The sequence below is a fragment of the Dunckerocampus dactyliophorus genome, chromosome 20 (assembly GCF_027744805.1).
Source record: "Dunckerocampus dactyliophorus isolate RoL2022-P2 chromosome 20, RoL_Ddac_1.1, whole genome shotgun sequence".
Taxonomy (NCBI): domain Eukaryota; kingdom Metazoa; phylum Chordata; class Actinopteri; order Syngnathiformes; family Syngnathidae; genus Dunckerocampus; species Dunckerocampus dactyliophorus.
In genome coordinates this window covers 9,359,912-9,374,559 of record NC_072838.1, presented here as the reverse complement: position 1 = coordinate 9,374,559, position 14,648 = coordinate 9,359,912, and the positions used below count along the sequence as shown (strand labels likewise).

Sequence of the window (14,648 nt, the reverse complement as noted above, 5' to 3'; positions counted from 1 at the left end):
CATGTTATTCTGTCCATCCATTTTCTATACTGCTAACCTATGCGGTTTCACAGGGAGCTGGAGTTATCTTAGATCATTTTGAATGATGAGGCCTACACTCCGGACTGCTCGATCACATGGTACACACAGTATATCAGGGTTAGGAACTCCACTCAATATAATTAAGTGCAGTCTTAAGACATCTTAGACACATACTAATAATCATTGGTTACCAATTGCTGAGCATAATCATTTTTTATAAAAGCAAGTATAGTTGTCCTTGTATTAGATCTCACTGAACTGTGCAGGTGAACTGAATGGACCGCCTGTTGAGCGTGCATACAGCTGCCACTTGTGGAAGCAGTGCTCTGCTTTTGTAAGACACTGAAACAACTGCTTTTGTGAGTTCAGAAAGGCAAGAGTGGAGGTATGATGAAAAGGGCTTAGAGTCACGGGTTCATAAATTTTACCTTTTCTAAATGTCAGTTTGTCATGCAGCTTCCCGGGACTTCCAGTTGTGCAAAGCCAGTGTGTGTATCAAGTGACTATTGTACCATCCAGCTGATGAGTTGACAGCTTATGATTATTCATGCAGTTTACCTGTTGATGCATTGCAGTGAACTCCTGCCAGTGACCTGATGAGCCAGTATGTGCAACAATCGTATAACCAATCGAGTAAAGGGGCCCAATTATATTAAGGCAATCATTATTCATGTTTATATTGAGAATTTCAGGATTGCTTTACTATTTTTTTGTATCTTTTTGTTTTCTTTTTTCATCTTCATGCAACAACGCAACATGATTCTAATGACACTTTCTCAAAAGTCACTCTTCATACGGAATGCTGTTCCAAGAAACACACAGTCAATCTCTGTTAAGCCGGTTCTGATCAACATTCTCCAAGCAGTGATTCATTGCTATGTAAAAAAGGCCTTTTGTATCATGTCCTTGCACAATGTGATACACTACACTGCCTTCAAACACATTTATGCAGTTTTATTCTCCTTCGGCACGGTGACCAAACATCTTGTTTTCCCTGTTTTTTTAGAAAGTGGTAAAAATAGCCTTGTTTTCATTGTTTTTAATTAAATTGAGCGGCATTAGGGCACTCTGCTGCGTGTGCTGTAATCCCTGAGAGGCTGCAGTGTGGGCGGGTTTTTGAATTAGTGTTGCCAAAAAGCTGCAAAAAGGCAAAGAAAAAGCGAAACATATGCACGGAATGAATCCTCTGACGCTTGCCGAGATGAAGTTTCCTGAAATTTGGGACATGATGCACAACAGTGGTTTCAAATGACTTTAAAGGACATTTTAAACGCAACAGGTCCTTGGGAATTTGTGTCTTTTTTTATAGATAATATTTTGTGATACAGTCGTCCTTTTTTTATCACGGTTAATTGATTTTCCTATTTTGCCAGGTGATTTCGAGTGTCTCACCAAAGGGCCAAAGAATATTTGCTTCAACTCTTAGTAGTGTTTTAGTATAACTGTTAAACTCAGACTTTATGCTTCCAAATGACCCCAAAATAGCATAAAGATGATGGCCACACTGTTTGAGTGGAGATCTGCTTGGTAAATAACATACTGTACAATTTAAATGCATGCCAGTCATTAATAAAACACAAACAGCTCTAATAGTGATGGACACTGAATTTATTCTGTTTTAAGTTAAGCAGGACAGATTTCTATTTAATGAAGATATTTACTTGTATTATTTTATTCCGTTAATTTTGTTAACTTGAACTAAAAAGTAAATTATTGAATAATTTATTCCCCATGTTTTTGTATTCCTCCAAAACATGCATCAAATTAAATTCAGGTTTGTATCAAATAGGACTAAAGTGGTTTCACACAAATCAAGGAAAAAAACAATCCGCCCCAAAGTTTATTTTTTAATACCGTATTTTCCGAACTATAAGTCGCACCATCCAAAAATGCACAATGAAGAAGAAAAAGACATATACTGTACATGTCGCACTGGACTATAAGGCTATAATTTTTGGGGGGAAATTTATTGGATAAAATCAGAGACCAAGAACAGAAATTACATTTTGAAAGGCGAGTTATAGTGATAATAAAATGGAGAACAACTGGCTAAATAGGCGTCTGTTAATGTAACGTGAACAGGTGACATGTTAATGTAACATATTAACAGTTATTCAGATAACTATAGCCTAAACAACATAACAAGTTTACTTCCAGCTTGTAATCTGCAGAACATGATTTTCTTTTTGGGGGCATTTGAGTTCCGTCTTTCTCAGTTGTTTTTATAAGTTGATGTTTACATTGTAAATTTTCAGTGGCACCGGAGTAGCAGATACAGGCACACAAGCCTAGAGCACCCTCTCGCGGCTGTCAGTGTGAAAAAGTCATATATAAGTCGCTCCGGAGTATAAGTGGCAGGACCAGCCAAACCATGAAAAAGAGTGGGACTTATAGTCTGGAAAATACGGTAATTACACATTTGCCTTTACCAATTGTCTCATCATAAATTAATTGAAAAATGTTAATCCATTTATTTTATTTTATTGGTTTATTTGACAGGAACAGTTTATATTAAATAGCATTGCTGCAAATGCACTAGATTAGCCAAAAGGCTATTTTTCCTCTGTTATCCCTGGACAGATGTTCAAAACTGTCTACCTAAAACAACAGTAAAAGGATTCTAAAAAGAACAATGCAAATATAGAAGATTAGTAAAAAAAAAAAAATAGACAGATAGCGGCTATACAAACCCTAATAAAAAAAAAAACTACAGTGTACATACAAAATTGACCACAGTGCAATCCATGTGATCGGTATCGGCTGATCTCACTCATAGATGAGTGGTATCCAGGCTTTCCCCTAGGATTCTTTGAAGCTGTGGTGGTGGGCTGCATGGGAGGGTGGACTGCCGCGACAAATAGCAATTTTTTTCATGTCTTATTTATTTATTAACTTATTTATGTAACTTTTTTCAACAACTAGCAGAACATGAACCGGGAACAAAACTGCAAAACTGTTAATTTAATGGCAAAGTTGCTGAGAGCACTGCCAACATTTAAATTGCACTTTATTTACAAAGCACATCTCCACTCAGTGTGCGCCTTTGTCATTAAATACACGTGTCATGTTTGAATAGAACACTTATAAAATACTAAGAGGTGAAGCAAATATTCTTTGGCGAACTGCCCAACATCAGTTGGCGAGACCCCTGTGATAGCATCACTGTCTTAAAGCTGTACACACTACGTGTTTCTGCTGCGCAACCTCGACACACAACTAGTGTTTTGAAGACAAGCCATAACTGTTATAATAACAAGAGAGCAGGACTGTTATGTGACACTTTAAAAAAAATGAAGTTGTGATGATGGTCGATGATTGATGTGTCCCATGAACGTAATAGCCGTAGCGGAATGTAGCAGAAACCCTAGAGTATCGGAATCGGCAGCATAAAACCCTGATCGGAGCGCCCCTACTTTAAATGTATTGAAATCATAAGGCATACTTGAGTAAAGTAGAGTATCATTTGAGTGTCTTGCCGGGCCGAGTGTCCTGGTTTTCATCACATTATGGTCACCCTATCTTTAGGTCAAGAAACCCCTTCCCCCAATTATCTATTGTGCTGTAACATGTCTCCAAAAAACAAGCTCAGTTATGCTTCATGATGTTTTGGGACACTAGATTTAGTTCAGCCGGTGTTGCGTTGTTTTGATGTTTGTACTGTTGTATGCTCCTCAGTGCTGCCGAACCCATCAACAGTCCAGTGGATATTCCTGGCTGGGCTGACAACTCGGACAACATCCGAGATGATATCTACGCCACCGCACCAAGGTCAAAGGTCAGTAAAGTAGTCCCCGTTTTTCAGATTTGGACGTGGTGTTTGTTGTTTTTTTTTGTGTGACCAAGCATTGCGGCTTTCATCAGCTTAAATGGCCACTTGACTGCAATGTTGGTGCATCATACATAATCAGGTAATTACATCTGTGACGCCGTCTGTTACATAAAATAGCAACTGCTTTTAAACTTTTGTCCAACTGTTCAATGTTTCGGTACTTTTTGCACAACTTCCTGTTGAAAATTCACAACAGATGTGTGTGACGAATAAATGGCGTGGTTCAGTTAGAATTGAAACAGTCCTCTTCATCGTGTACTTCACATTTTGACATCATGAGACCAAGACGACGTGTAACAATTGATCAACAGTACCTCGCCATCGCAAGGCTTCAAACAGGATGTTCTTAGAGTGGCCACTAAGTTTAGAGGCCACCATAATATAGAGCGCCCCGATACAACTTTTTCACTTCCGATTCGATACCAATGTTATATTCGATATCAGCACGAATCATAAATACTTTTATTAAGTATTATGTAGTGTGGAATGTTAGAAGAGGCTTGATCATGTGATATTACTCAGAGAACAAAACTGCACCATTTACTTATTTATGCGTCTGGGGTATCGTTTTATTCACAATGTAGTGGCGGCTAGGCATTATATAGCAAGGTTTGAGATGCTGAATTAAGCATTTACACCCCATTTTACTCACCATCAATAGGGGCTGGTCATCTTTTTTGTTATACTGTAGCTAATGACTTCTTGTCGTCCCGTGTGATCCTGCTTCAAATTTGAGTTTTGAGTTTGCTCGTGTTAAACTCCCACGGTTCTGTGCCACCACGGGAAACTAGTGCATGACAAGTTTTGCACTCAGCTGCAATGTCTTTTGCGGACTTTTTACGGAAAATATCCAGCCGCTGCTGGATAAATGTGCTGGGGCGGAGTCTGGAATCGGCTGCTTGCATCGGAGTGCCGGTATCAGAGATTTTATATGCAGGCCAATTTAATCTGATGCTCCGATATCAATAAAATGACAAGGCTAGACTAGAGAGACTGGAATAATCACAGTTGGGAATTTTGCTATTCAGCTCCTTGTTAGAGAACAGCAAGTTCTGCTGTTCACTGACTGACTGATTTTTGAAGAAATACACTCAATTGGACTAACAAGTGTTCTATACCCAGTGGCGGTTCTACCTATGGACCACTTGGGCAATTGCCCAGGGCGGCATTCTCGAGGAGGCACCACGAGATGGGAAATTTTAAAAAATCCTATTTACTAATGCTCAGCGCTCATCATGTCATCATCAAGTCAGTGCATGTGTGTGGCAGATGGGCCCCCTCTCGAGGCGTGACACTAGTGCCCCCAACTAGTAGCAACTCGTCGCAACTTGCTGCTCAAACATGATCAAACGTCCACCACGTGATGTGGATCAAACCAAAGGAGTAGCAAGGGTCCAAGTGCCGCTGGGCCTCAGCCCTCAGGTTAATTACAAGGTAAAAAATGTAAATTACAACAGTAATTGCTATTTAATTGCTAATTATATTTTATATGAATTATATCGGAGATCAAGGGTCTAAAACATGAAAAGACAAAGTCAAAGCCACCAACTTTGGTCCGCTGAGTGCCAAAGCCAAGTGAGAACCACCTCTGGACAGCTGATTGGGTACTTTCGTGATAGAATTGAATAGAAATATAGAAAATAATAATTCAGTATTAGAACATTTTTGAGGCTTCACTTTATCACATTTTTCAAAAATCTATTCATTAATAAAGTGTGCTGTTTTGTGGTTGAATGTGGCCATTTGCCTAAAATATGCATATTTAGACAAATGTTACATATTTGAAGTATTTTCATGCATAAAAATGGCGAAATGAACTAAAATATATATATATATATATATATATATATATATATATATATATATAAATACATAAGGCATTCAGAAGACCCATTCAAAGATGTCGTGATGATATGTAGTATTCTACACTGGTCACTAGGTGTCACTAATGTTACTGTAATGTTCGGTGAGACACACAAGCACCTCATCACCGGAACAACAGGTTAGAATTATCTCACAGCCGGCAAAATAATCCCAAACACGGCCTAGTGTTGCGGCTATAACCCATGACATCACTTCCTGTCCGCCCCCCACTCAGCTCTCCTAGCAGCGGAACTCATTTACAGCAACACACATGAAGACAAGTCTTATTTATGTCTTAAATAGCTTATTTTCACTGATTGTGTCTATTATAATGTTATATATTACAATATGATCGTAAAGGTGACTATAGAGGTGTTATTTAATGTCTAGAGGGCTCTAAGAATGTTAAATCATGGACGGATCTGGAATCAATTAACCACGCTAAATGAGGGATTACTGTAATCCACCAAGTCAATAACATTGATACGTGTTGTGTACAAACATTCACATTATAAAGACAAGTCAAAAGACAAGTTATACATTCTAAACAGTTCTAGTTTTTTTTGTACCTAACAGTTTCGACTGCCCAGTTGCAGTCTTCCTCAGAGTGGTCACGTGACGTGATGAAGACTACAATTTTGCCAGGAAACATCTTGATGATCCCCAAGACCTTTGGGAAAATACTGTGTGGTCCAACAAGACAAAAGTTGAACGTTTTGGAAGGTGTGTGTCTCATTACATCTGGTGTAAAGTAACACCACATTTCATCATACCAACAATAAAATATAGTGGTGGTAGTGTGACGGTCTGGGAGACTTGTGGAAGACTTGCTGTGATAAATGAAACCATGAATTGTGCTGAAGGAGAATGTCCGGCTATCTGTTAGTGACCTCAAGCTGAAACCAACTTGGGTTCTGCAAAACAAACCAGCAAGTCCAGTGGCTGAAGAAAAACAAAACGAAGACTTTGGATTGGCCTGCTAAAAGTCCTGACCTGAATCCTATTGCCATTCTGTGACATGACCTTAAAAAGGCGCTTCATACCTGAAAACCCTCCAATGTGGCTGAATTACAACAATTCTGCAAAGATGAGTTAGGTTTAGGGGGCAATCACTTTTTCACACAGGGTCATGTAGGTTTGTATTTTTTCTCCCTTAAATAATGAAAAAAAAATCACTTAAAAACTGCATTTTGTGTTCAGTTGTGTTGTGATCGACTAATATTTACATTTGTTTGATGATCCAAAATATTATTGTGTGACAAGCATGCAAAAAACTAAGAAATCAGGAAGGGGGCAAACACTTATTCCCCCCAGTGTAAGTTTCACTTCCATCATGTCATATTATATTGTGCAAGAATGACTGTTTGACAGAATTTTTTCCCCTCTTCTTTTAAATAAAGATATTTCGAAATAACACATTTTAGAGATGTACCTATAATACAGTGAAACCGTCAAAATGGATATTTTTGCCTATACCGTCAGAATCTCATACCGGCCCATGCTTAAACGTAGCAATACCTCACACATGTAAGCCCACATGCAGTACAGTCAACCTGTGGAAACTTGTTTTTTCATTCTCCCAAGCACACTTAGCACTTTTCACGAGCTTACTGTACTTTGCAAAGCACACTTGTATGTGTCCATATGTTTAAACCACTCAGAAACCTGACCATTCACATCATCCCAAGTCACCATTTTACGTAAAGTAATACACCCACATATTTTTTTTACAATGTCAACTGACAGGATTGTTAAAAAAAATGTCACTTTACTTGCTTTCCATGTGCAGTATGAATGGACTGTTTAGTAAACATACTGAGTCTACTGTTCTCTCCAGAAGAGGGTGCAAGTGCTCTACCTAGCAGTAGCACCTTAATTCAAATGTCATGCCTCAAAGGAGCTGCACAAGGTATTAGTAGTGTGTTTGATTATTTCATAACAATTCTAAACGTGTTCTCCCAAATCATCATCATCTGTGACTCTTCCTATTATGTGCATATAATATATTTTGCAAAATTCCATATGCAAACCATAGGATACTAACATTATTTTAGTACTACATAGGAATTGCATTGCAGTACAACATTGGAAAGAGTAGAACTGGATCAGGTTCATTCTCGTTAAACGCCCTGAGCATGTTGACATAATAAAAGGTACATTTACGGCCTGTAAGAATGTGTTTTCCTTTTAAAAGTAATCATCATTCATTTAGGTTGTTTGTCTTTTTGTCCTTTGTGATTAACGGGCAACCAGTCAAAGGTGTACCTCACATCGCGCCCACTCATGACCCTGCACTGGATAAGCGGTAGAAAATGAATGAATACATTTCCATAATTTTTAAGACAAAGTGTTTCATCAAAGCGTGTTGCATTAGTTTGGTGGGGCTTAATGACAGAAACTGTTGAGCATTTCTATCTCACACACTGGTCTTACAATGGTCTTAAAATATGTCCATCCACTGTCATAAACTCAACTTTAAGTGCACTTTGGTCGTTGTCTTTGCTTTTCATACTTTGCTTCCTATCCATCACAGAAGGAAGTATTTGTGCAGACACACCTTGTTGAGAATGTGGCAGATACGCTGGCAGTGACAGGCACAACTCACCACTATTGTCATCAGGGCTCAGCAAAACATCCATACAGTGCATTCAAGGGGATCCTTTTTATGCAATGTTTGTCGTGTGTGGATTATATGACAAATACGTATATACAGTAGGGGTGCAATGATACAGGTTACCCATGGTACAGTCCATACGTTAGTTTTTGGTATGTTTGTCACTCATAAGTCTCTCTTTATTATTATTTATTATTATTATTATTCAGTGATTCTTTTAAACGAAACATGAAAATGCATTTCTAATCTACCAGCAGGTAAGTATCCAATCAATTAAATCCTCATATTAAAATATTTACATAGTAGACAGATAAACTGAAGGGTGTGGGACCCACTTTAATGCTAAAAGGTGCTAAAACCAATCTAATGTAAGTCAGTATATTGTGTAGTAAGCTATATAAGCTTTGTGTTGTGGATGACAAAGCTAACTTGTGTAACATCAAATAATATACTGTAGCTCATTAATAACAACTTTTATTTTTAGAATAATAAACAGCCCCCGGGCCGACATTTGGACATCCCTGGTGTTTCTTTTTCGGAAGGTGCAAGTGCAACAGTAAGAGTTGGAACAGGGTGATGATTATTTTATTTCTAGTAAAGTTCCTTACCTGAAATGCAGCGTTAATAGTTGCACCCTGCAGTACCGTTTTCATTTGTACTGAACAATGGCAGTATGCTGCTTTCGTCGTACATTGCAACATTGTTTGTTTACGGAGGTGAAGTGTTCAAAAACAGGTGCACCGCACTTCAAGGCCGAATGCCTTGCATGTTTGTCTGCTTGTAAGTGGACCCTCCTCACTTGAAATGTGTACACTGTGGGGAAATGGGACACTTACGTCACAGGGAGGGCTTTTAGCCAGCCTGGACACCCTGGACACAGACACAGTGCATACCTGCAGTCCGTAAGGGTGGATTGTCCTGTGCAGGGCGGATCGACTGTACTGTTGCATCCCTAATATGCAGGAGATGGTTGGGTTTTTTTTGCATGAAAGGTTCTTATACTGGATGTGCAGAGTTGAAAAGACACAAAGTACAATGCATTAACGAGTGATTCTGTTGCACACAAAACTACAATAGAAATATGCAACATAATTTAACAGTTTTAACCCACAGTTTTATTTTCAATGACACTTTCCGTTTAGATATGAAAACATTTGGTGTTGTTGGTCTTGTTTCACTGCAGTTTATTGTCTTCAATGTTGACCCTAATGAGGACAAGCGGTCGAGAAAATGGATGGATGGAATAATGAAAAAGGACGTCATAAACAATTTTGAAACATTTTCCCAGAGAATACGTTATAAGTCTAAGCACAGGACCTTGAATGAATGTTGAAATATGTTGGCTTCTAAAGTCTAAGCCCCTAAATTATTAATTTTTTTTAAATTTTATATACTGATAGGCCCTGAAAGTATCATATTTTTCTAGTTGTTTTTTTTTTTCAGATGCTGCTGGTTTTAACAGATCATGTTCCTTTAGTCTTTGTTGAGGGTGTAGCCGCTAGTAGTGCTTGGAATGAAGACTGGGGAAAAACTCATTTTTGTTTTTCAAAATCTGATAAGAACTCAGAGCTGTCGTTGAATAGTTTTCGTCATGTAGTATACTCATGCTTTCCACTGAAAGGAGTCTTGATTGAAGTTTTGTAATCAACACCTGACAAAGGCTTCGAACGCCGAGCACAAATGTTTGGCATGCTTTGAATGAACGAAAATTAATGGAGAAAAAAAGGTACAACGAGCTCAGAAGAGCAAATCTCAATTGAGAGATCTTTTCAACCTCCTTTTAATTTTTAGTATTAATTTGGGGATTTTATATTATTCATTTGTTATTATCTTTTAAGGCATAGAGACAGTTGTTCAGACCGTGTATCTCTCGCACTTGACATTTATGTGTCTGTTTGTTTATTGTTATTCCTCAGATCAAAGATTTCAGCTACTCTGAGACAGATCTCAGTAAGCCCAAAAAGTTTGCCACCTTTTCCTTCGGCCTTCTCAAAAAGAGGAAAAAGAAGAAAGAAGACAATATATCCAGGAGCACTTTTGGCCTCCATAGCCCTGACGTCGAGGAGTATGATGAGGTAACATCCCATTGGCAGCAAAAACTCAAATGTGGATATTTTTAAATTTCCTTAGTCATCTATGAAAGCCTCTTCTCTGTTATGTTGCAGACCAAACCACTAACTGTTTGTGTTTGTTTCATATAGATTTTGTCTGTGTAGGGCTCAGTTGATTACTTGATTACCGGAAATTCCTGATTGAGCATACATGAATATAAGCCACACCCACCAAATTGAAAGAGATTTTTTTTTTTTACATATATAGGCCACACTTGTTTTTAAACCACACGTGTCAACATTGTAACATGGGATATTTACATAGAAAGACACACTATAAACCTTGCAATCCTACCTACACTCGATGTTCCCAGTCTCACTCGTTAGCGGCGATTAGTGAGACGTGAGATGCTTTTTGTCATCGAACAGCAGCAACAGCAATCCAAGCAAAAGCTGTAGTAATTCTACACTTGATCTAACTTACTTGAGATTTGTCAGATTGAAACATGGTCGCTGCATAAGACTTCAAAACATGATAGTAGTGTCCACTCCACTACCTCCTGAATCTGCACTCTAAGCTTCATGTGAACTGTAGCTCTTTTAGCCTTTAATTAGCCGCATCATTGTTTAGGCTGCAGGGTTAAAAGTATATAAAAAAGTAGCAGTTTATAGTCTGGAATTTACGGTAATCGAAACAACAAGCTTCAGATTAACCGACTGAGAAACAAATCGATAGTTGCAGCCCTAATCGAGTGTATTATTTTTTAAACAGATGACATGCATGTGTTTTTAAGGCTATTTGTAACTAAAAACTATTTTTAAGCTTGCTTTTACCTTTATAAAATTGGTTCACCACTTAATGACGATGGGAAAATGTGAATCCCAGGATGAGACCAGTTGAACACCCCTAGTTTAGGTAGATCCTTTAGAGGATTGTACTCAGACTTTGGTACCCCAATGATGGAGTGCCAAAAAGTAGTACAATATTATTTTTTTTCAAATGGAAATGCAAAAAAGTGTGTACCATATTCAACCAAACTGAACTGTACCAAATGGTAAAATGTGTGTTTAGTCACTTGGCAGTTGTTTTCTCTCAGTTGTAGCACTTTTGGCCAAATTCCAAAATCGAGCATTTTATCCAATTACAAGTTTATTTTCAGCTTTCACACTTAAATGCAAATATCAGTTCTTTACTTGCTTTCAATGTGATCATTCATAGAACCATGACGACTTCAGTCAGGTGGAGGAGGAACAGGCCAGAAGAAAAGGAATGCTCAGCAAGTCTCAGCCAGTGCTGGACACCAGTGATTCCTTTGACATCCCTTCTCCTCCCTCTATCCATTCAAACCTGTTACAATCCTACTTTGCTGTCTCAAACCGGACCCCTGTCTCTCACACTGCAAAACTACAACCTCAGCAGCCCCTAACAAACGGCTCAGACCTTCTTCTTCAACCTAATGCTCAGAAGGCACCAATTGCAAACATTCCTGAGCTGCAGCAAGTCGACATAGTTCCTTCAGAGGATACAAACAACATTTCTGTGGATGACAACCTATCTGGAAGCAATTATACATCAGTCCATAAACCTGTACAGATAAATTCTGCTTCTCCATTTGCAGAAACAGCCACAGAGCAGAACCAACCTCCATTGGTTACCTTAGATTGCGAAGAACTAAAGAGCAACTCATTTGCTACAGACTTTGGGGATCATGATTTTCTCCAACAGTCGAATGCAAACACCAACGTATCGATCGCAGAACCCATCAGTACTCCGCTATCTTATCATGAAGTAAATGCCACAGACGCACTTTATGGTTCAACTCCAAATAGTCAACCCTCCTTGGCTTCCAATGACACGGATGCCAAATTGCTGCCTGACCCTGTTCCTTACACAGAATCGAGAATGGTTCAAGGAGATGTCTTATTCACTGACACTGAACAATCTGTTCCTGACGTTGCAGAAAACGTTGCTATCAATGAAAAGACTGGCCTCCCTGTCAATCGAGATGCAGTTTATGGAGCTTTGTATGAGTCATTGTTCCCACAGAGTTTCACCTCTGAAATTAAGTCTTCTCTACCGACCGATCACATCGAAGTCACCCATGATACAAGAAAAGTTGTTGAAACCCACTCATATTTTCAGAACGAAAGAGATGTTGTTTACTCCCGTCCATTAACATCGGATCATGCTTTCACTGTTCTCCATGAGCCGCTCTCTCACCAGAGGACTTCTTCTTACAATACCCCGACAGCCTCTGAGTTTCAAATAAACACACATAGCCCTCACAGCCATCTAACTTCTATTTCATCCACCTATTGTTATTCTGAAGTAGTAGACAACAGTTCTGATCCAGTGTACCAACATGCAGGCATCAAGTCAAAAAGCTTCACTCCTTTTGAAAACGCACTCATTTCACTCCCAGTAGCTTCAATCTCTGCCCCTCCTGTTCATGATGAATTGACATCCCAAGGGACAGACACTCAGGTTACGGACACCATAGGGAAGGCCGTTCTCGTGAAAGAAGTATTCTTCAACGAGAGGAGCACTGACTTTCCTCTTTCCTCGTTTAAGCAAAATGACATGATCACAGCGACAGGTCTGAAGATGGACACAGCAAATGAATCGATTGCATCTCCTCCTCCTGGACTCACGGAGGGTTATGTTGTTCCGTGCAGCCCGTTGTATCTGAGCGTAGGATCAGATGTTGGGAGTGCCGTGGACGTCTATTACAGCGCTGAGGAGGACAACATGGACAGTTTGGATGAGCAGAAGTACGCCATGGATAAAATAGAAAAACAAATTTCTCTGGGCCCCTCAGAGGTCACCAAATTTGAGAAGTTATCACTGCAGGTGGAGGCAGGCAAGACAATTGACAATGTGGAGTTACATCTTCCTAAAATGGAGATCGGGGGCAACAAGGAAAGGCAAGAATTTCTTGATCTCCAGAGTGATCCGCATCATTTCCTAAGAAGCCAGAAGGATGAATGTGAAGTGCCAGAAACTGGTAGAACTGAGTTTTTTAATGCTGAAGATGAAAGTATGGACGTGATACAGGTTGCAGCCAAAGTACTGCCGCAGATAAAAGAAGAAGAGTTACTAGCCACACCGGTTCTGCAGGTAAAAACACAGAAGGTATGTGAGTTTGCTGCACCCTCCAGTAGCCCGCAGGGGGAGGAGACTCGTGGAAACTGGATTGAGGTCTTTGAAACAGCAGACCACCTTAATGGAGAGGAGCGACCCCCAAGGCAGGATAGACAATATCTGCCAGAGAGAGATACGCAAAGTGAATATGTACTTAAGACCCATGCAAAAGAGGAAGACTTGAGGATGCCTGAATTTAGAGCGAAAGAGGAGAAACTTTCACCGCCGATTACAGAAGAGAGCATGGAATGTGCATACACCAACAGCATCAATGTCAAAAGTGCAGTCACACAAAACTCTGGTCTAGCAAACTTGGTCACGAGCACGTTGATGCACAGCCATGAGCTGCAATCAGAAGCCGTTGCAACTGAACACAATAGGGCTCCACGGGAGTGTGAGTGGGTGGATACAATTACTGAAAGCGCGGATGGAAACAGAGCAGGGCAAGAACAGGTGGCAGTGGAGCTGTCAGAACTTAAAGTTAACACACACCTGCCGGATAGGGAAGCTCCGGAGACACTCTTCAAGAGACACCAGCATCCACCAGAAGCCCAGGCTGATCTCAAACAGCGGTAAGTACCAAAAAAACAAACACTGATTACAGGTCCAGTCACATCTTAAGAACATAAATAAATCACCTAAGTACGCAGTCTATGGCACTCAAGCTGGCTTGAGTGGCAGCTCGTTTTTAAACTTCAAGTAAAAGTGGAGACATTTAGTACTTTTCTGTTTGTGTAGTACCTACAACATGTAGCTGAAGGGTGTACTCTTACACCTGTTCCAGTCCCCTGTTGATGTAAAGAGATATACTGTACTTATAGAGCCAAGACAACCAGCCGTGTGTGGCCTACTTTCTCAGATTACTGTCATTTGATAAGACCGAGAACTATATCAACATTTCCTGTCATAAAAACAGTTTTTAATCTGTGGAATTTGAACACACCGCAATTTATGCTCCATGCGTTCACCATAATAACTGATGAGGGTCTTTTAGGAGCAGCCTAACTGGGTATATTGAAACTAAGGGGCATGTGTAGTGACATCAAGCATCATAGTTACAATGTACTGTATGATGCACAAATTTGTTATTGATGTTGTGTTTTTACTTATGTCAGTGAGGCTATGTTG

The 14,648-nt window shown here is 39.5% G+C and overlaps 1 protein-coding gene across 1 annotated transcript in view; it reads left to right on the top strand.

The window, feature by feature from the left end:
• Positions 1–14,648, top strand: part of crybg2 (crystallin beta-gamma domain containing 2) — a 47,834-nt gene that overhangs the window by 7,596 nt on the left and 25,590 nt on the right. Inside the window, exons 2-4 of the mRNA XM_054764560.1 lie at positions 3,697–3,796; positions 10,244–10,402; positions 11,598–14,092. Coding sequence (XP_054620535.1) covers positions 3,697–3,796; positions 10,244–10,402; positions 11,598–14,092 — 2,754 coding nt within the window. The remainder of the gene's footprint in view (positions 1–3,696; positions 3,797–10,243; positions 10,403–11,597; positions 14,093–14,648) is intronic.